A 22,161-nucleotide genomic window follows, 5' to 3' on the forward strand; every position below is an offset into this window, starting at 1 on the left:
CCTCAACAAAGACTGAAACAATTTGGTGAACTTCAGGCAGACACTTGTTCAAATAAAGTTCTTTCTGAAATATAAATTGCTGCTTTGTTAAAAAGTTGGTGTAGAAATCTCTGTTTTTTCTCTTCTGCATCAGACAAGCATTTCTTGCTGTCTTTTTTCTCTGTAGATGCACCTTCACATACAGTGTCAGAGGACCATGCAAACAAAGATGCATTTTCAAACCCATACCTAGGAAACTATTAACTCTTATCTCATGTTTAAGAGCATTAGGATTCTAAGTAACACAGCAGCAACAGTAAAGAGGTAGATTTCAGTATTATGATCCTAACATACTTCATCACATTGCTTACCTTTTATTCGTATAGAACCAGCATTACGGAGGGCATCATCTTTGATTTCCCTCACTATAACTTTTACGGTTGAGACAACATCTGGCCAGACTCCATCAATGACTCTGACTCTTATGTTGTATGTTCCTGGTGGGGTTCCTTCTTTAACAGTCAGCAAACCTGAGTTATCATTAAGGATAAAGTACCTGTAATGAGAGTTAAGCCAAGGAACAAGCTATGAGAAGTTCAAAAGCTAAGTAGCAATTGTCATCGCTGCTGTTTTTTCTGATGGACTTTATTTTTAGAAAGCTATCAAGGAAAGCAGATATTTTCCCTTATGAAGGGACAGGGCAGAACAGAACTTCTTTACATTGCCTTCTGTTGGCTCCTAATGACTCTTCACTGGTATATCAAGAAGGTTCCTTCCTGCTTCTATGCCGTAGGAACTGTGTAGGAAGACTCAAGCTACTGTAACCATAACTTTGGAAACAATCCAAGCTCCTAGTTTAGATATATTCACTGAGAGTGACAGCTCTGTCAAAACCTCCAAATGGCACATGTACATCTCAACCTCAGTTACAATCAAGACACTTTGGTGTGAACACATCCAATAGAAGTAAGGTCTTAGAACCAGTGGTGACATGGAAACACCGACTCCCCAGGAGCATGGAGGAAGGAGGATGGAAATTAATGCGTATTTTTTCTGTAGCGGCACACTGGTACCAATTATGGGCAAGACTGTGAACAAGAATTTGGAGTGGCGTTCTAGCCCATCAGGCAATGGGAAGCGGAACTGTTTGGCATACAGCATTATTTTCTGCAGCTTCACACTACACTCAGAAGGGCTGTTGGAGAGGTACACACAAGCATCTAACCAACAAAATGCTTTTGCATACTTCTTTTCAAAAAAAGGCAGTTTAAATACTTTTTGTGTTTTTGTGCGTAGGTAAGTTTTCCATACATTTCACCCAACTCCCATTTTTCTGTCCACATACCTTGATGTTTTCCCTTCAAATTGGTAGATTTTGCGATCCCAATCATCATCATCAGGGGCAGGGACCTGGCCCAGTACGGTTGCAGGGAGGATACCTAAAACAACATAGCATGTAAGCGGCACGGCCAGACCTCTCACACATACACAAACAGGTTGGCCATTCAAGTTTTACTGGTTTGTCTTAAGTCTAAAACATCTACAAAACTAGTTGTGATGGTTCCCTAGAGAAGATGTGCACTAGTTTGCAAATACCACATGGCATCCTGCTTATTGGGAGTTTGCTATAAGGCTACATAGATTTAATTCAACAGGTGGCTGCACTGAAAAGCAGATGAGAAGGAAAAAAAGACAAGGCAACTCTGGGGGAAGATTTAAGAGATATTCAGAAACAACATCAGAATTACTCATTTTCCCTATTTGGCTGCAGTATCCAACCAACTTACAGAGGGGTTTAGACAAGGATTGGAGTTTGGCAGGATAAACAACCAAAATGCTGACTGGGTTATAAAGGGAAAAACCCAGTAGCAATTCGGACAAAATTACAGCAAAATAGAGAGTATGTCCAAAATACAGTAACCAGGCTCATTTTGAATAGATGGTGAGACTTTGGAAGGCGATGGAAAGCAGCATGTATTCTGCTAGTTTTGCATCCTCTCAGCAAGGCTCACAAATTAGTACTTTTTTGTTTTACAAAAGCCATTTCTGAAGGAAAGATCCACAGGTATCTGAATTCATATATCTAATGAATAAAGAATCCAGGATACACGAAGAAAAGTTAAAAATATAGGACTTCACCTTGTGAAAGGGAACAGCAGTAACCCTAACAGCTGAGGAGCTGCGTGCAAAAAAGGAGAGAAAACTGTACCTTTCCTGCAGCTGTGGCAACATTCACTGGATATTTTACAGGAGACAGTATACAGGATGCCCTGGTGTTTGACTCCCACATTATATGAATGTAGCATACAACATGATAGTAGCCTTCTGATTCTATCTCTCCTTAATATTTTAAATAACCAAAGATTGGAAGACTTGAATAGTCCCTCCCAGAAACTAACAGTACAGATGAGTTTAACTTTCAAAGAGGCAACTAAGTGAGAATTCAGGCTTAATGAAATGATCTGGTACTTAGGCTGGAAGCGGAGTTTCTCAGCAAATAGCAACCAGACTTGGTTTCAACTTTACAATCAGCTGAACTTGAGAGTGAGCACGCAACAGGCAGACCAACGTTTCAATACAAATAAATGGCCAACAGCATCTACACAGAAGTAGTTTCTAGTGTGCCCACAACAGATACTCTATCTAAAGTGCTATCAAACCACAGGATACACAGCAGAGTAGAAGAGGAAGGAATGATGTGAGCCTACATGGATGCAGGCATCCCAAAATATTTTTTACCCGTGTGGTTTATTTTGCTGTTAGGCTTATTGTGTGGGGATGCTGGATCACAAGAGAACCACCAGCTAATCGTCCAAGCAAGAAGGGAAAGGTGGCTTCTCTCACACTGCCTGAAGCTAACATTCACAGAAGATTCCCCCATAACAGCAGTTGTCAGCTGAAGGCTTATATGAATATTTCAGGCAGTTTACACATGAGTTCGGCTTAAGAGTATTCACTAAAACTGAATTCCGTCTGGAGGAGGAAAAAGGTTCTCAACATTCAGACTCATCACTTCTCAGCAACATCATTAATTCAGTGAATTTTCCCCCCCCGAAATGTTAATACTGCTGGAAAACTGCATCTGAAAACAAGGGACCATTACTCAAGTTCGACAGAAACATACATAGAATAGCAGCCAGCTGTGCTCTCACTTCAAGGCTGGCTCAGTTTCTTCCACAAGCCAAGTGGCCCGGAGTCCTGTGCCCCTTGCACGTACTGCTCTCTGGGGGTTCTTAGCAAACTAAGTAGCACCTCTACTAAGATCATAGTTTATGTGGCACAGGACAAAGTCCTCTTGTGAGTCTCACAGCTGCTCCTTTGGCCTTACTGTCACACTTGAAAGCAAGCATCAGGGAGTGATTTACCATCATAGCTGTAAATGAGACATTCCATGTAGCCAGCGGAATGCGGGTGGTCATTTTGGTCCCCGATATTCACGGTCAGTGTGTTGGTGGAGCTCATTGGTGGAATCCCGCTGTCCGTGATCAGGATGGGCAGGTAGAACACCTTGTGCACTTCTCTGTCAAAGGTACGCAGTGCGGTGAGCAAGGCACTTCCATTGTGGAAATCCTGCAAGTTGAAATTAGTCAGACTATCAAAGTCACTGAGAAGGCGAAAGGAGAAAGGTGCTCCGTGAGCAGCAGTGTCGCGGTCCTTAGCATACAGCAAAGCAGAGGTCTCGTTCATTTGGACGACCTGTGGAGAAGCTGTGTTTTCCCACACCACTGGGTTATAATGAGCCTCAAACTCTGGCCCGTTGTCATTTATGTCCTGCAGAGTCACTAAAACAGTGGCACTGCCAGTCAGAGGGGGCTGCCCCATGTCAGTGGCAATGACAATGAGCTGGTACTTTGTCACTGTCTCATGATCCAGCAGTCCTGCAACCATCACCCACCCATCACTAGCCACAGAGAACTGACCACCTGGGTCAGACTTATTTAGCAGGTGGAAGGAAAACCTTCCGTTCAGACCAGAATCCAAGTCAACGGCAGAAACCTGAACAAGTTTCGTGCCAACTGGCATGTCTTCCCCCAGTGCATCCACTTCATAAAACTGGGGGTAGAAGACTGGAGCATGGTCATTGGCATCCTCCACATAGATTACACAGTGAGCGATGTTGAAGAAGTCCATGTCTTCAGCTTTCACAGTCAAATTGAACACTCTTTCGTGCGGCTTCTCAAAGTCAATCCGCTTTCGTAGCCGGATAAACCCACAGTTGTTGACTTCATCTGTCTCTATGGAGAATTTGCGGTCGTCGTCCCCATCAAGGATGCTGAATGTCACCATGGCATTTTCTCCCTCATCTCTGTCCACAGCAGACACCTCTGCCACCTCAGTGTTAATACTCGCATTCTCAGAGACAAATGCAGTGTAGATCCTTTGCAGGAAGACTGGAGCATGATCGTTTACATCGGTCACCAAAATAGTGGCGGTGCCTGTCCCAGTGAGTCCTGCTCCATCTCTGGCCTCAACCACTACTAGATACCTGTCTTCCTTCTCCCGATCCAGGGACCCGAGCACTGTATAGATGGTGCCGCTAACTGAGTCAATTGAGAACAAGTTCAGATTAATTTCATTTTGGACATTCTGAATGATGCTGTATGTTAGCACAGCATTTGTACCAGCCTTTGGGTCATCAAGGTCCACTGCTGTCATTTCCATGACAGGAGTGTCTGCCGGAGAATCCTCAGGGACGTGACCCATGAAACAGCCATCCAGCACGCAGAGGAAAATGGGTGCATTGTCGTTCACATCCCTCACTTCTATGATCACATCTGCAAAGCCAGTCAGTCCCTCTCCACTCTCATCCGTTGCAAGAACAAGAAAGCACCACGTTGATCGCTTCTCACGGTCTAACCTTTTGTCTGCGCTGATCTCGCCTGTGTTCTCATTGATGCTGAATTCACTGCCGGCCCCCTGTCCATGCAGGGAATAGTTAATGGCACTTTGATCAGCCGCTTGGTCGGGGTCTGCTGCAGAAACCTGGAACAAGCCACAGCAGGTAAATGTTTATGTAAAAGAAAAGGGGAAATCACTGTTCTTTTATTGATAGCAGTCACTATTGTGCAGGCTAAATAAGTAGCATGCATTTTAACAGCAAACACCTGTTGGCTTGAATCATTCAGGTCAAGTATTCTTTCAATAAGCATCATGCACAGTCTAGAGAAACAAACAGATCTCATTTAGACAGACTAATATATTCTGCTTCCCAGTATATTTTAGAAAGAGAAAATAACTTCAGGAAGAACCAAGTGGAAGTAATAACAGATCTGCTGAGCAAACATTTCTACGAAACTCGTCGGAATACATAGGCAAACAGGAGATGTTTCTTTCCGAGCGAACAGAACGCTGCAAAACCAGGGTGACCGTACATTCTAGCTGATTATCAGCACAGGCCAGAGAAAAATCCCAGCTCCTAATTTGCATCCAGGGATTGTTTGGGAGACTTCTAGTTGGGCCAGCCAAGCAGTCCTTGTGCCAGGGACTGCTCTAACAACAAAATAATGAAGACGATCGAGTTCAAAGAACAATCCCTGGGAATGTTTATTTGGTAGGATAAATGTAGCCAAAGAGTCTGTGACTTAAATGCATGAGGTACATGCGCCAGCAACACTATGCTTATACAGTTACTCAAAATATGCTAACTCTGCTTTGTAAGGGAAAGCCACCACATTTTTCAACACTTAGAATCATAGAATCATGGAATCATTTAGGTTGGAAAAGACCCTTAAGATCATCGAGTCCAACCATTATTTATGCTGGTTAAGGGAGCAAGTCCGTCATGCAAATTCAACCGGGCTTTCTTTATTCTCTTCTTTACAGAAAATTGCTAGCTAAATCTTCATACCAGGGCTCACCCACCCTAACGAAACTGTCTTTTTGGATTTGTGTGAATGGATGGGATTGAGCTGAACAAAAAGTCAGGGTTTGCCCTGCTTTGTGCAAACTGTTTTACCTTTAGGACCAGTACAGGCAGATCTGTGAGCTCCTCCAAGACGCTGCCCTGATATTCGCTCTGAGTGAAGACTGGTGCTTCATCATTCTTATTGATGACATTGATGATGATAAGAGTGTGGTTTTCCCATTTTCCATCAGAAGCTATAAGCCGGAGCTCATAACGTTGTTCTTGTTCATAATCCAGAGGCTGAGCGATGAAGACAGTTCCAACCTCAGGTTCCACATCGAAAACTCCTTTCACATTTCCTGATGTGATCTGATACCTTAGTTTGGCATTTGCACCTGCAAGAGAAAGCAAACGGCATTGCCTGTCCACTCTCTAAATGTTCATTACAGGTACACACAGTGGACGTGTGTCCAAGAGAAACCATATTTGCCCAAACTGTTACAGCATCTGTGGGAGATAAAACGTAGACACAGCCACAATCAGAATGATCCATGTGTATAATTTGAAGGGGTTGTGTATGGTAGATTGGAGGTTGGGTCTGCATGTATATTAGCAAATATAATTTCCTGTCACAGACAAGCACCTGTTTATTGATAATGAAGGAATTGTGTGCCTCTGATTTATTGTGCATTTATCTGCCAATAATAAAAAAGTAACATGCTATTAAAATGCTAGAAGCTATTTTTTCTTAATGTTTCCTAAACATCCCATTTCAGACACCAACATTCCTTGACTTTTTTTTTTTAACCACAGGATGGTGCTAAAATATAACAGAAGACCTCTAATTTGAGCAAGAATTCATCTGAGAAGACCATTCCACATGTACAGCAGCAGTTATTTGATTGATGCAAAACATTTAGGAATAAAAAAAATTAAAATTGTGTGGTGCTTCATATTTACTTATTTGAAAAGGAAAAAAAATACATGACATTCGATTCTAGGACAAAAAAGTTGTTTCCCAAATTAAACAGGTGAACTGCTAGGAGTACAAAGAACATTCAACATTTTAAATTGTGAGTCATCTGTGGATGAAAAGACTAGGGCAACATGGATGGCAAGAAAGTCAAAAGGCTGTGCTCGACATTGTTTAGTGCTTGGAAGAGCTGGGCTGCCTTTGCAGCCTGTCTTTCAGCATCAGTTGCTAGCTGCTTTTGTCAAATCCTCTCAAGTGCAGCAGTCGGGTTAAAGCGACCTCTTCTCCATCACAGGCACTGAGGGGCACAGGCATGACAACACTCCCACCTAAAGGAATGGTCAGCTCCCACCCGCTCCCAGCAACATGTTTCTCTGGTGCTGATTTGTCACCAATGCAGCAGCTTGCTTTCTTTTTCACCAAGGGGTTTGTTTTCCTCCAGCAAGCTGAGATGGTCCAATTCATAACAGGAGCAAAAAAACCTCCGGTGGAAGCAAAGATGGAACGGACTGGTGGTGCATGCTGTTGGACTGGCTCAGCACATCTGGTCTCACCAGCCCCCAGGGGCAGTTTCACACCATCAAAACTGATGTAACAGTGTGAGCCCAAAAAGAAGGTCTGGCTTTCCCTTTTTTTCCTGCCTTATTCCTGCCTTCTCTCCTTCATTTCTGGCCATGTCATCCCACATTTTCCACTGTTAGACAAATTCTTCCACAAGCAGATTAGACACATCAATTCACCAAAAAGCATACAGGTTTGGTTTTCTTGCAATAGTAACAAGTAAAACTGGCTCACAGGCAGCTCTGGAAAGCACAGGAGTCAGCACAAAGCAAGCACATGCTCAGGGGTGAGTTTTCACGTTACCTCTTGTGAAGTTACAGCAAGGCTGTGACTCTAGATGACTTCATTCTGCCCCAAAGAGATTGCCAGCTAGGCTTAAACTTTGCACCGTGAGCCTGAGCACCTAATAAAAGAAAATGCTGCCATATGCCCAAAACTTGTCTCCTCACTTTACAAATGCTTAATTATCTCCTGAATGCAGAGATTTTTTTGCCCAAGAAGGAAGCAGATCTACACACAACACAGAGTAATACTAAGAAGACTTAAAAAGAAAGATGAGCAGGGCAGGTCTACTCACCTTCATCTTCATCATCTGCTGTTGCTGTCACAACAGGACTTCCAACATCCCTGTCCTCATCTATACTGACCTCATACACTGACCGAGGAAATGCCGGAGCGTTGTCATTCACATCACTGACAAAAATCCTTACGTAGGCTGTGTCTAAGAAGGAGATGCAAGAGGAGTATGCAGACTAGAAATGGCAGAGGTGGAACACCTTGTTGTATTCCACACAGCTCAAACTTCCCTCAAGTCCAAAAAAGTTAAGGAACCCCATCTTTGATATCTTTTACCCAATATATAATTCTTTATTAGTTTTACCTGTGTTGGGCTGCCCGTGAATACCAGGTCTAGCAGATTCTGAAGAGTCTTGAGACTGAACTTCAATCAAGTAAGAGGCTCTTTTCTCTCTGTCAAAAGATGCATGAGTGGAAATAATTCCTCTCTCAGGGTCAATGGTGAAAAAACGGTAATCCTCACCAGCATCTTTCAATATTAAGTAGTGAACCTAAAAAGGAAATAGTTAAGAGAGGTTGCATTTTCCACTTTCATTTGTATGTTCAAGTGCTGTGAGCTCTTCCTTCCCCAGTACCCTCCTGGGGCTGTCAGCAAAGTAGCAAGACTCTAAGGACAGATAGTTCATCTGGACAGAATTTTTTGTAGTGTTTTGCTCATTTTGAAAAACCCCCCACCCCACCCCCTGCCCCCAAATTCTCAAACAGAAGAACAGCTGTACCAATCCTATCAAAGCCCTTCAAGCCCAATATCTAATCTCAAACAGTGGCCAGCAGGAGCAGTTAAGAAAGATCATCAGTAACAGGACACAGAAAGTATGGAATGACATCTTTCCTGGTGTCTCCTCAGCTTCTAGCAACCCACTGTGCTTCTGATCTCAAAAAAAAAAATGGGGCAAACTGAGAGTTTGGGTCCCATATAACAGGACTGAACAAATGAAAACCTCCACTGATGAAAGCTATCCAGATTTTTCCCTTTAACAAAGGTTTGGCTTCCTCCTGTGAAAAAAACATTTCCACCCTCACCTCCAACTCATGCCCAGAGCACTGTCAGGCAGTTCTACCACGCAGGTTGCTCTTCAGAAGTTGCAGAATGAAAGTTACAGAACAGCAGATCTCTACTAGCCAGAGTCCCCTCCCAGAAGAGCTAGTGGGATTTTCGGAAAAGGCTCAGGAAAATGCACAGAAAATGAGCAGTTGCCTTCATGACACTGCTTTTTCCTAGGACTGGGTCATTATGACAATGATGGCCTAATGCTGGTTTGACCAACCATTTGACCAGTGAGGGTGAAATGAAATGTTACTTAATTGACCATATTTAAATGGCCATATTTAACTGACCATAGTCACTGATGGTCAATTACATAATGAGCTGAAGGGGAGAGAGTTTGGAAACATATTCTGCAGCCACCTACACTTGTCTTGTCGTGGGAGCAACCCTCAGAATCACACAGCAGTGCTCTGTCATGGTTGCTGGATCAGCATGAGCCGCTATGATGCAGGATCCCAAGACTGTGAACAGTATCTTCTCTGCCTGCATCCCATATTACGCACATCAGGCATATGCTAGACATGCTTGACAAGTGCTGTAAGAAGTGTTTGTGGCTCATTACCCTGTCATCTGCTGTCTGTGGACTCTCACTAACTGCAACACCAAAACTTGCCTATTGAGAGGAAAAGAATTGGATGTCAGGTCAAACCTCTCCATGTAGGCCAGAATCCAAGTCCATAGCTAACACCTGAACCACAGATGTCCCAACACCAGCTCCTTCTGTTACAGACACCTCGTAGTTAGAAGACATGAAGAATGGAACATTATCGTTGACGTCTGCAAAAGGAAGTGATGGGGACCACAGTGAGAAAATGAAGGCTTTTCTTTTTTTTTACTGTATTTTTTCCCACAATCGTAATTTTGCTTGGAAAAAGAACTTACATTGTTCACAGTAAGAAGCAATCCTGCTTTGGGTCTTCCCATTTTCATGGCAGCTGTCAGAAGGCATTTTATAGACATCGAGCAGTTTCTGGGAGACAGTGGCCTAATCTCAGCTAAGACACTAGCTAACAATTTGACCAGTCATCTTCTAATACTAAGTCCACGAATGCCAGGACCAGGAGGCCTTTCATTCACAGTCTGTAAAGAGCTGGGTATCTACAGCAGTAGTTAATTTCAGCATTTTGTTAAGGGCTGATTAACATACAATGGAAATTAAGATTGCAGAGTCAATAGAGCTCACAAAGAAGGTGTGTAAGACAACCTTTCCTGGCCTTTGCAGGGCAGTACAGCCAGAATTATGTTAGGCTGTTGGACCTAATGATTATTTAGGATGGAGCTGCACATTAGCCCCCCCTCATCTAAATACTGGCCAATGTCCAAAGGAAGCATGCTGATCTTCCCACTCTTTCACTCTGCTCTAAGCCATGGGATTCCCCCTTCTCGTGAGCAGGATCATGTGGCCGCACAACAGTGCTCGTTTTGTTGCTCTGAGAGAGACTGACTTTCTGGAGAGCAAAGGACTAGCTGTGTTCTGACACACTCCATGCTGTGTAATCGACAGCCGGCTGAACATGAGCTAGCAGTGTGCCCAGGTGGCCAAGAAGGCCAACAGCCTTCTGGCTTGTATCAGGAATAGTGTGGCCAGCAGGAGTAAGGAGGTGATCGTGCCCCTGTACTCGGCACTGGTGAGGCCACACCTCAAGTGCTGTGTTCAGTTATGGGCCCCTCGCTACAAGAAGGAATTGAGGTGCTGGAGGGTGTCCAGAGAAAGGCAACGAGGCTGGTGAGGGGTCTAGAGAACAAGTCTTATGAGAAGCGGCTGAAGGAACTGCAGCTGTTTAGCCTGGAGAAGAGAAGGCTGAGGTGGGACCTTATCACTCTCTACAACTACCTGAAAGGAGGTTGTAGTGAGGCAGGTGTTGGTCTGTTCTCCAAGGTAACTAGTAATAAGATGAGAGACAATGGCCTCAAGTTGCGTCAGGGGAGGTTTAGATTAGATATTAGGAAAAATTTACTGAAAGAGTGGTCAGACATTGGAATAGGTTGCCCAGGGAAGTGGTGGAGTCACAATCCCTGGAGATGTTAAAAAAAACGTGTAGATGTGGCACTTCAGGATATGGTTTAGTAGGCATGATGTTGTTGGGCGGATGGTTGGACCTGATGATCTTAGAGGTCTTTTCCAACCTATGATTCTATGATTCTATGATGTGGTGAGATTGTGCAGGTGAAGGAAAGGAAGGGCTGCCCCAGGAGCGGCCATCTGCAGTCAGGTCAGATCAGGCACAAGGCAAAGCCCCGTTAAACTTGTATCAGTGCCGGTCTTGCTTGTCTTTGCCTGACCCCTGTAGAGACCTAAACTGGAAAAGGTATGTCCAATGGTTTGAAAGGCCATTTTATGACACATTTTCTCCCTAAAACTGCTGTGTGGGACTGGGTGAGCACAAGGGACAAGCAGGAGAACTTTGGCAGCACTGACTCGGATCTGTTTAAACTGCTCTGGAACCACACCCTCCTGCTCAACCTGTGACAAATCAGCCTGGGTTCCTCTTCGTCTGTGAGACCACTACACTCCAAAATGCTGCAGAGTCCCCTACATTCTTTTGCACTTCTCACAGTTTAACAGCCACATTTTAAGAAAGTAATTTTCCTGTGTCGCGACACAGTGCCAAAACAGAGGAGCTGCAACAACAGTCCCTCGGATCCATCTGTCTTTATGAAGAGCAGACAAAATTCTTAATATCTCATTCTGCAAACCCTTAAGCATGCATTTAGTTTTACTACTGCCACATGACTCCATTGGTTCTGCCACACAGCTATTTGCAGGACCAATGTCTTATATTACTTTTTATTTTTAAGTTGTCGCTGTGGGCTCCCGTAAATCCCAATTTTCTTTCTCTCTTATATGCATAATCGTCTGTGAAAACTTCTTCTCTAACAGGTGCTTTTTTTTTCATATTTTATAGAAGACAATATGTCTTGTTAGAGATAAGTTTCAGCAAATTCACTGAGCAAGGTAAGGAAAATAAGATGCTATAAAAGACTTCCTTTTCTGTGTGCTTGTGCATAAATAAAGGACAGTTCTGTGTATGAAAATTTCTGGTGTTATTTCTCTCTTAAAGGTGTTTAACATGCTTTTTTCTCCCACTAATGCATACATGTATGTGTAACCTTTTTTTCATATGAAATACTAAGTTATTGAAAAAGCATTTTTGCTTGTGAGCAAAATGAAGTTTCTGCCAAATTCTCATACCAATAACTGCACTACAGGAAAAATTTTTTGAGACAGGGTCCATAATCTACAGTGAGGTTCAGACCCTGACTTGAAACACTCTTGCTCTACAAACTGGCAGGTTTTTGCATTGGTGGACTGTGGAAGACAGGACAATGCTGTGATAAAGTGAGGCACTGAGGCTGGATTCCCATTCAGATTACCACTTAGGTCTCTCCTTTCCATGGTGGTGAGCAAGACAAATAAGTTTGCTGGAGACTTCACTTGTTCATATTTTCATCTAAATGTCTACCTATCAAAAGTAACTCCACTAATGTTTCAAAAAACAGCGATTAAAATCAGAGTTATAGTTTTATGTGGATCTACGAGAGTAGAGCCTTATAAAAAGATCCTACTATAAGGAGGGTTGGATCAAACTTTTGAAAATTGCACCCATTGTAAGAACCCTTCCATTTTAATTTCTAGAGTTTTAATCTCAGTGTTCTATAAAAAATTCTGAATATAACAAAAAACCCTAAACAGATATCAAAGACAAACCCAACCTATCTGGGCTGTTTCTCTTTCTGTAGTACGGAATATTGCCAGTAATACTCGTCTCCTCTCAATAGCTTGGGGACATTTCCTAGACTTCTCCTCTCATCAAAAGAAAATCTTTCCAATTACACTTATAAAAGCAGGCATTAGTGTTGCGCAAACATTCACACAGCCCATTTTTGCACTACCATGTTTCCACATTTGATAGTTGTAGTTAGAAATTGTCTCAGATAGACCTTTTTAAGGACTACACAACTTCCTTTTACATTACATAAACGTACAAAGCATTCTTAGGTGGCTTGCTGTTTCATGGATGTTACCTTAATTCGTGGTGTTACACTAAAAATAACAAGTCTATTGTTCTGAATGAGCTGTTCCAACAGCAGCAAAGCTTACCTGTCACGTTCACGTAAACAGTGGTAAAGGAAGCTAAAGGAGTCATTGCTACGTTTTGTGCCCGGACTGTCAGGGTGAAAAATTTAGTTGTCTCAAAGTCAAGTGGTTCAGCGACTAGAAGAGAAGCAGATCCATCAGCTCTGTTTGGCTTCAGATAGAAACGAACTGGCATGTTAGTCTCTGGAACTTGACCCTCCTCCAGATTATACGTAACCCTGGGATCACCAAGAGGGGATGTGGCTTTGATGGTCTGAAGAAGAAAAGAGCCACCACATATGTTCATGAAGCACAGGGTTGCAAGTGTTAAATGTTCAGTTTGATGGCAAGAACACACGTGCACGTACATTCTCCAAGAACATACATGCATCTACGTTCTCCAAGAACATACATGCCTGTATGACTTGGATAACAGACAAAAGAGAAACAGTTTACAGAGCTGAGTTTCATTTTACGATGTTTAGGTTTGATGCAGGTCTTTAATCCGCAGTAAATTTACCTGCCTGCAAATGTGCCAGGCAACAACTGCATCACTGGCTAAAGGAAATCCCTCCTCTCTCCTCCTTCCAAAACTAAAGCAATCCAGAAAGAAACCATTTCTCCACTGAGTAGTACATTTTACCAGGCAAGGTACAGACAAAACCCAAATTGTTTGCAAGTATTTGGATATTAAACGCAGAAGGATGAAGGCAGGGATTATCTGGCAATTCACAGAAGGGACTATCCTTAAAGAATAAGTCTGTGCCGGTTAAAAAGCAATTGGTATGGCTTAGAAGAGCCCAAAGCAAGCTACAGACATTCCATGCTGTATGGCTAAACTGAGAAAAGCTGTAGGAAAGATGCAGGCAGGCAGCACAGTCCACTGAGGATGGAGGAGTGAGGAGTTGGCCCTTGGTGGAACCCCCATGGGTCTTGCTTCTCCTTCCAAGCTGCTGCCTGCGGGAGCACGCCCTGGCGGACTTTGGTGTGAGAAGTCACAGAGAAAACTGCTGCCAGCTGAAACGCCGGTCTGTTCTTCAGCTGGCACCCCTGACAAACACCAGCGGGGTACACAGCTGTGAAGGCTGATAAGGAAACAGCAGAACACAGCAAGGCTGCAGAGTGGGCATCCACGTACTTCTGACATGGAAACACAGCACCACAGAGGAAAAAGTTGAAATGAAAAGAAGAGGCAGGGAAGTAACTGCACTTTTAACATACCACTATCTTGGTGTCACGAATGGTGTTTTCGGGGATGGTCACCCGGTATCTGCTCTGCTCCCACCGGGGCGGCTGGCTGAGTGCATTAGTGACAGTCACTGTCAGCTCCACGGTGCTGCTTCTGTTCCCTCCATCTGTCGCCACAATATAGCGGCTAATGCGTGTTGTCTACGAAACAAAGAAGATCAAGGATATTTGCAAACCATTTTGTACAAATCAGGAGATTGCAATTAACCCTCTGCGATGGGTTTGAGGGGCGGAGGTCGCTCTGTTGCAAGCAGGGAGTCATGTTACCTGGGACAGCAGGCGGTTCACATATACCCAGCCCGTGCTGGGGTTGATCTGGAAATATTCCAGCTGATGCTCTAACATTGAGTATGTGACAGCAGCATTCACGCCTTGGTCATTGTCATGAGCTGCAACACGCAGGAAGCTTGTCCCCACCGGAGTGTCTTCGCTGAGGAAGTCTTTGAAAAGACAAAGGGAGCGTCAGCAGGTCTTGCTCTGATTTACCAGGCTGTGCGTAGTAGAAATACTCCTGCAAAACCTTGTAGTCCCCTTCCTGGGAGATTAAATGTTTCTGTAATGAGGCAGGCTATAAAGTTGTTCAGCCTGAAGAAGAGAAGGCTGAGAGGGGACCTTATGAATGCCTATAAATATCTCTAGGGTGGGTGTCAGGAGGATGGGGCCAGACTCTTTTCAGTGGTGGCCGGCGACAGGACAAGGGGCAACGGGCACAAACTGAAGCACAGCAAGTTCCAGCTGAACATGAGGAAGAACTTCTTCACTCAGAGGGTGACGGAGCACTGGCACAGGCTGCCCAGGGAGGTCGTGGAGTCTCCTTCTCTGGAGATATTCAAGACCCGCCTGAACGCGGTCCTGTGCAGCCTGCTGTAGGTGACCCTGCTTCGGCAGGGGGGTTGGACTAGATGACCCACAGAGGTCCCTTCCAACCCCTACCATTCTGTGATTCTGTGATTCTGTATCACCACTAACAGAGTGCCTACAGTCCTCTTGTAGCTTCTCCTTCCCCTGACACGCTGGGTTGTCAGGCGAGCTGCTAGTGAAGCAGGTTTACTGGCCATGCTGCTGCAGGCACTGGTGCCTCTCCACGGCAGCGCTGGCAAACCCCGCACGCCCGCTACTGCAGACGACAGCCCAGGCTGCTGGGCTCAGCTGCGATGAAGGCAGGTTGGCATCAAAAGGAACTTTGTGTGAATTAACTAATCTCGAATGCGAGTGGCAGCGGCGGCGGCACTGCCAGCCGGAGGTGGCAGGTAATCGCAAAGCATGAAAACTCAGGTCATAGTGAAGATCCCCCCCACCCAGCACCCCAGTGTTTTGGAGAAGCTGCCCGGGGCAAGGGCAATGATCTTTTTATATGTGCCCCTTCCCTTAGGTCTCACTCCCTGTTTCCAGCAACCCACTTGAGACAGAGGCTGTGTCTTTGTGTCCGTAGTCCTAGACAGACCAGTCCCTCTTTGAACCTGCTTTTTATAAACATCATCTAAAAATCTGGTGGCAAAGAGTCGCACCGTTGAAGTACCCATTGCACAGAAAAGTTAATTCATTTTGTCTTCCTAAAGCCTGATTCCTGGCAGTGACACAAACAATGACGATGGGAAATTGCGAGCCACCATTTCCTGCTCCCCGCCTCCCTGCAAGGCACAATTTCATATAAAGCTGTATTCAAAGGCAACTGCTGGCTGCCTCTCTTACACACCCCAGGCTTTAGATTGCTCTGATCTGACTTTGGTCCTGCTCTTCCCGCCATTCTCAGCCACCCATTGAGGGCCACAAAGATGATCAGAGGGCTGGAGCACCTCTCCTACAAGGAAAGGCTAAGAGAGTTGGGGCTGTTCAGCCTGGAGAAGACAAGGCTGCGGGGTGACCTTAGAGCAGCCTTCCACTACCTGAAGGCGGCCTACAGGAAGGATGGAGAGGGACTTTTCACAAGGGTGTGTAGTGATAGCACAAGGGGGAATGGCTGTAAACTAAAAGAGGGCAGATTTAAATTAGATATTAGGAAGAAATTCTTCACCATGAGGGTGGTGAAACACTGGCACAGGCTGCCCAGAGAAGCTGTGGAAGCCCCCTCCCTGGAAGTGTTCAAGGCCAGGTTGGATGGAGCTCTGAGCAACCTGGTCTAGTGGAAGATGTTCCTGCTCATGGCAGGGGGGTTGGAACCAGATGATCTTTAAGGTCCCTTCCAACCCAAACCATTCTATGATTATATCCAGTCCCAGTCCCTCCTCCAAGTAGCAGCGGGTGCTTGCCTGATTGGGTTTTTGGGCCATTTCCATGCACTCAGGCTCCATCAGCTCAGTGTATTGGAACTGCCCTGGAAGTGGGAAGGCTGTCACAGCCAGGTTTAGACAAGCCAGTCAGTCTAGTTAATCACTTCTTGTTCAGAAACTGTTTCATATCTTTGATCTCCCTTGTAAGTGCCTCCTTTAGCATTTTTTAAGCTGGGACAATCAGATTTGCACACTATTTATAAAGTGGAGTAGCCATGTTTTCTGTTTTGGTTTTCTTCCTATTATCTACAGCCTGTGGCATTGGGGCAGTAAAATCTTAAACCACCACTGTTTGCTCCATGAACACAAATTTGAGCTTTAATTAGCTTCCTTCATCCCTCAGGACATTTAATTGGCCTAGGATTCATGCCTCTGGTACATCAGTAACAGCCAAAGCCGCTCTCAGAACAGATTTACTGGCACTAAAATAGATCAATGAAAGTGGAATTTATTGCTAAGAAACACTGTAAAATGTCCATTTTTGTGTTTAAATTTACGCTTTTGCAGTCAAGTCCTGTTAAATCGCATTGTAAGAAGAAATACAAAATTACTTGGAAGGGCCACACTCTCTAATTTCATGTACTTCTGCTTGCTGCTGGCATAACTTCAACACTTACTATACCATCCCTACCGTGTAGAGCAAAGCATTTCTTTAATGTCTGTTTTGCAGGCAGATGATAAGATGCATGGCTTAAATCAGGGATTTGACCAACATCTTAGTGCAGAGGAATAAAAAACCAGCAGTTTCCAGGAAGAACAAAAACCTATGACTAATGGCATTTGATCTTGTTAGGGAAGAAGCCATTTTTAATTCTGTGATGTGCAAACATTGATTACTTTGATGCTGGAAAAGTGCTATGCATAAAGTGACCTCATTATCTGATGTTTCCCCATCCTGAAGGACTGCTTTTGCTACAGGACCTTTGCTGATTCCCTGTGTTCATGAAAAAAGAAAAAAATCTGCCCTTTCCTCAGAAGTGCCAAAGTCATCATAATTACCAGGTGCAACTCACAGCTTCACTGCTTCTGAAAAGAATAATCCTGGGCAGTTTCATTTGAAGGACATGCTTGAAGGTAGAGTAGAAAGCTGCTTCTTTGCACAAACATTTCTTTTACCTCAAGGACTTCCCTGCTCTGTCCAAAAATATTTTTGCCTGGTGAGATCACACCCACCTGACTTCTCAGTGCTGCTTTGGCCACGTTTGCAAAAACTACTAGTAGGAATGCAGAAATGGCTATTCCCAATCTGCACATTTTAACCAATTTGGCACTTGGAGTTATTCTCTGTAAAATACTCTAAAAAGGTGCAACACAATTTTCTTCTGTCCTTGTGCATAACTCTGAAGTGTGGATGTATATTTAGACTATTTCCTAGCAGGTCACTATTCCTCTTTATTAAAATCCTGCCACGCAAGCATCCAACTTGTTTTTGAATCCTGCTGAAATGTTGGCCTCCATGATGCTAAAGACGACCGCCTTAGGAGCCATCTTCGTTTTAATAAGGCATTGGTCACTGCTTTGCCCTACATGACATTTCCATAGAACTGGCAAAACATCTCCAAAACAGAGTTGTAGTCACATTTTTTGCCATTCTTGGCGAGGCAGTTATGCAATGAAGGGCCTGTCCTAGTCCAGCAACTAGCGCGTACGCTCGTCGCTTGTGGGTGACATGAAGTGTAGAGGGTCCAAGTGTACTGAAGTTCGGGATTTTACTGGAGAAGCATGACGTAAAATTAAATGAAAGACTGATGGAAAGCATGTCATGTGTGGATGAAAACAGGCAAATGGGAGAAGCTAGCTCAGCAGCACAGTTACAGGAGGCATCGGGGCTCAGAGCCAATTGCTGGGTAGAAGCCAAGGATTTTGGGCTGTTTGACAAGATAAATACCACTCCAGCCTATTCAAACAGAGGTGCTGCATTAAAGAGGCACAGATGATAATTGCTTTTCTAGTTGGGGTTGATGACTTCTCAGCTAGGATGTCATGTTTCGTTTTGGGACATCAAATAAAAATTCAGTGTGCAGAAAAAACAGGCAGGGAAAGGCCGCAAAGGGAAGGGATCACATCTGCCTAATCTGTAGGAGTGAAGACTGAAAATATTTTCAAGAGCATTGCAATGAATAAGCCAGAAGGACAGTGATCAATTCTGCATATTTCCACTGATGATGGATTAAGTGGAAATGGGCTTAGTGGGCAGCAAAGGAAGACTGGTCACCTAAAAAACTGACCCTTGTTATAAGGAACTACTAAACAGGTTCATGTTACAGCACTGGGACAGGTAGTTAAGAAACACTCACACTGATATCGACTGTTCTCAAACTTGGGATCGTTGTCATTGACGTCAGCAATAATGACGGTGACCTGACACATGCCGATCAGTGGTTCCTGTGCCTGGTCGGTGGCTGTGACAGACAGCGTATACTCCCTCTGCGTCTCGCGGTCAAAACTCTGCGTGGTTGTGATGACTCCTGGGAAGAGAGACACCCCTTGTTCTGCACGTCACAGCCTCGGGACTGAATTTGCAGAAAGGGACCGGTACATCTCCCGCGCAAGAAGAATCTCTGACCGCACACAGCATAACCATCAAGCTCAATCCACACCAACCCTGCAATGTGTGTCTTGGACAAGACCAACTCCAACTCCCCTGTCTCTCCTCCCCTCACATGTCATATGCTGCCAGCAGTCAACAGCTTTCTCTCCTGCTGCCCTGATAAGGAGCTTCAGTCTCAGTACCTTGTTATCTCACTCCTCACGGATCACACAAGGACTTTCCCCTCCTCATCGAGAGGCCTCTCTTAGGTTTACTCCAGCGATAGTCCAAGTAACTGAATATTTCAAAGACAGCTCATTATTACTCTGGGGAAGAGTCACACCACAGAAGGCACAAGTGATGTGACCAAAGTCACATTTACTACAGGAGCTGGAGGCTGCTTTGTTGAACAGATTAAAATAGGGTAGAATCACATAGCTCAGGTAAGAGGTTGAACAATTTTCTCCCAGTATTCAGCTTTCCCTCTCTACTGATCAAATCTCTGCCTGTCTCAGGTCTTTTCTTCTGGTTGGGAGACTTTAAACTGGCCTTTTGGAGGCCACTTCCAGACCTATGTCTCTGCTATGCTAGGGACCAGGATTCTGTTGCTCTGTTGTCAGCCCTTCCAGTCTCCCGTGCAGTTCTGGAAAAGCACATATCACATCTTACTGTTTTGAGTATAGAATCACCAACAATCTTTATAACTCCTTTGTATGAAATGCATCAAGACTGTCGCTGCCTTGTTCTGGTATGTATATGCACTGCACTGGACCTCCTATTTGTGCATGAGATGAGAAATAAACCATTTTAAAGAACTGTCAGGCCACATTGAAGGGAAGAACAAACTCAAGCTGTTAGAGTCAACACTTTCTGCTCTGCATTTTTGCAGCTACACTTGATCCACTAGGATGATAACTGATACAGAATAGGTTTTTATGTTCTTATTGAGCTGGGGCTTGTTTACCTACTTAATTTGTAATTTAAATCACTGTTGTCTTAATTTAATCTATGTGCATGGCTATCCGTATACCCTGACCTTTTTTCAGTGTTTATTCTACAAGCTGTTATTGCTAACCCAGCAGTTACACTGCTAAAGCATGAGCCCACTTGGACACGCTCGTACAATAGCATTCTCATTACAATACAACGCCATTTTCATTTTATCTCTGTAACCTGAAAGCTACTGACCTGTGTCTGGGTCAATGCTGAAGCCGAGGGAAGCTCCATCTCGGTGCATGAGCCCGTACTTCACCTCTCCGTTAATGCCGAGGTCTGCATCATAGGCTTCTACCTGTAGCACATACGTGCCTGGAGGCTGATTCTCCAGAATCCAGGTGCTGTCGCTGTAGTAAGCGCACTAAAAATACACCCAAACATCCAACCCTATTTATTACACAGAGCCACGTGAATTTGCTGCACAGTGTCAATATTTTTTTCCAGCAATTCTGAGAAGAACTCAGAAGAAATTCACTTCTGTTACTTATACTCACAAAGAAATCAAGCTCTAAGGGAGAGGAAGGAAAAAAAAAGAGAATGAAGACTTTGCTCTTTAAGGATGAAGAAAGCTGACTATGTGTTCACTTACAGGTTCATTCTGCTCTGCAAACACAATGCCTTCAGCCCCACCAGCAATCACCAGTAGCCTAGAAGAGTCTATAGCTCCACTTATGGATGGGAAAAGAATATTTGCAGAAAGATGTCTTACCTCTCTGAAGACAGGCTTGTTGTTATTAATGTCATTAACTCCTACAATAACCTCAGCAAAACTGCTGAGAGGGGTGGGTCCCCCCGAGGCGTTGTCATCAATGGCAGTGATGTTCAGTGTGTATTGTGGCCCTTTCAGGCTGGGCAGTGGGCTTCGGCGGAGTTTAATGATACCTAAATTTGGAAGCACAGAGTGTCATTTTGTTTTACCATATAAACAAACAAACAAAATCAAGTGAGAATCACATTTCTCTGCCACTATATTGTTGGTTCAGTTTGTATTTTGGTTGCAAAGCAAAGGAATCAGTCATCTTAGACCGCTCAGTCCTTGGACCAGGATCACAAATTTTGGATGATATTTGGAGAAAGACCATAATATCAAAGAGCTAATTCTCACTGATACAAAGCATCCCCATTTGCAGATTATATAAACATGGAACTTCCTTATGATTTTTGACACAGAGGTGAAGCAGAGTCAATACACACTAGGCAGTAAATAACTGTGTTCTAAAACCTCTTTCCTTACCTTTCTGACTATCCAGTTCAAAGTTGCCCTCCTCATTGCCTCCTGTAATTAGATACAGCAGCCCATCTCCATCAGGGTCCTTTGCCTGAACTATCGCCACTAAGGTGCCGGGACCAGCATCTTCCGAAAGGAAAGTTCTGTAACTGATGCACGTAAGGGAATGATGGCAGTGCATTCAGTATTAGAATAAACATCACCATGTTAACCATCAGGCAATATTACAAATTCATTATGAATGCAATTTGTTTTAAGCTTTGGCCACGCAATCATGGAATCTTTAGTCAGTTTAAGACAAGACTTTGATCATCTTTGTTTGGCATAGGGTATAGATTTTAGGATTGCAATCCTGCATTTTTGGTGTACGTAATTTCTACGGAACCTTTGGAAGATATCAATATGCACCATACTACATTGCACTGCAAACCAGGATCACTTGTCTCCGAAAGATGAGAAAAAGGACTAGTATCTGTCATGCAGTGTTTCTTATTTCCCTATATACTTATGGAAAACATCACATACTACAGAGTTGAATGTAAAACAGTATTTCATTTTGTAAATAAATGTATGCATGTTTTGTACTTATAACATGTCCGTACTTTAAACTTGTGCAAAAAATAGACATTGTATTCATTCAGGAAAGAAAAGAAGACATTTTAAACAAGCAGGGCCTTGTGAAGTGAGCTTATCATAAATTGTGCTGATGATAAAATTAAGTTTTAATGTTTGCTAACTACCATCTTTATCTGTCATATATTTATCCATGGACAATCACTCTGAGACTTCGAAGTCAACACAGTTAAAATTATTCCCTGTAGACTTAGGT

At 43.8% G+C, this 22,161-nt stretch overlaps 1 protein-coding gene across 1 annotated transcript in view; it reads right to left on the reverse strand.

Moving 5' to 3' along the window:
- The window catches only part of LOC104337569 (neural-cadherin), a 61,679-nt gene that overhangs the window by 15,097 nt on the left and 24,421 nt on the right, over positions 1–22,161 (reverse strand). The window contains exons 7-20 of the mRNA XM_075415838.1: positions 21,339–21,481; positions 20,814–20,986; positions 20,297–20,465; positions 18,876–19,046; positions 14,576–14,748; positions 14,282–14,449; positions 13,085–13,334; positions 9,632–9,759; positions 8,239–8,425; positions 7,936–8,079; positions 5,936–6,219; positions 3,345–4,962; positions 1,325–1,418; positions 351–535 (exon numbers count right to left, since the gene is read on the reverse strand). Of these exons, the coding sequence (XP_075271953.1) occupies positions 351–535; positions 1,325–1,418; positions 3,345–4,962; positions 5,936–6,219; positions 7,936–8,079; positions 8,239–8,425; positions 9,632–9,759; positions 13,085–13,334; positions 14,282–14,449; positions 14,576–14,748; positions 18,876–19,046; positions 20,297–20,465; positions 20,814–20,986; positions 21,339–21,481 (3,887 nt within the window). The remainder of the gene's footprint in view (positions 1–350; positions 536–1,324; positions 1,419–3,344; positions 4,963–5,935; positions 6,220–7,935; positions 8,080–8,238; positions 8,426–9,631; positions 9,760–13,084; positions 13,335–14,281; positions 14,450–14,575; positions 14,749–18,875; positions 19,047–20,296; positions 20,466–20,813; positions 20,987–21,338; positions 21,482–22,161) is intronic.

The sequence above is a fragment of the Opisthocomus hoazin genome, chromosome 3, assembly GCF_030867145.1.
Source record: "Opisthocomus hoazin isolate bOpiHoa1 chromosome 3, bOpiHoa1.hap1, whole genome shotgun sequence".
Classification (NCBI taxonomy): domain Eukaryota; kingdom Metazoa; phylum Chordata; class Aves; order Opisthocomiformes; family Opisthocomidae; genus Opisthocomus; species Opisthocomus hoazin.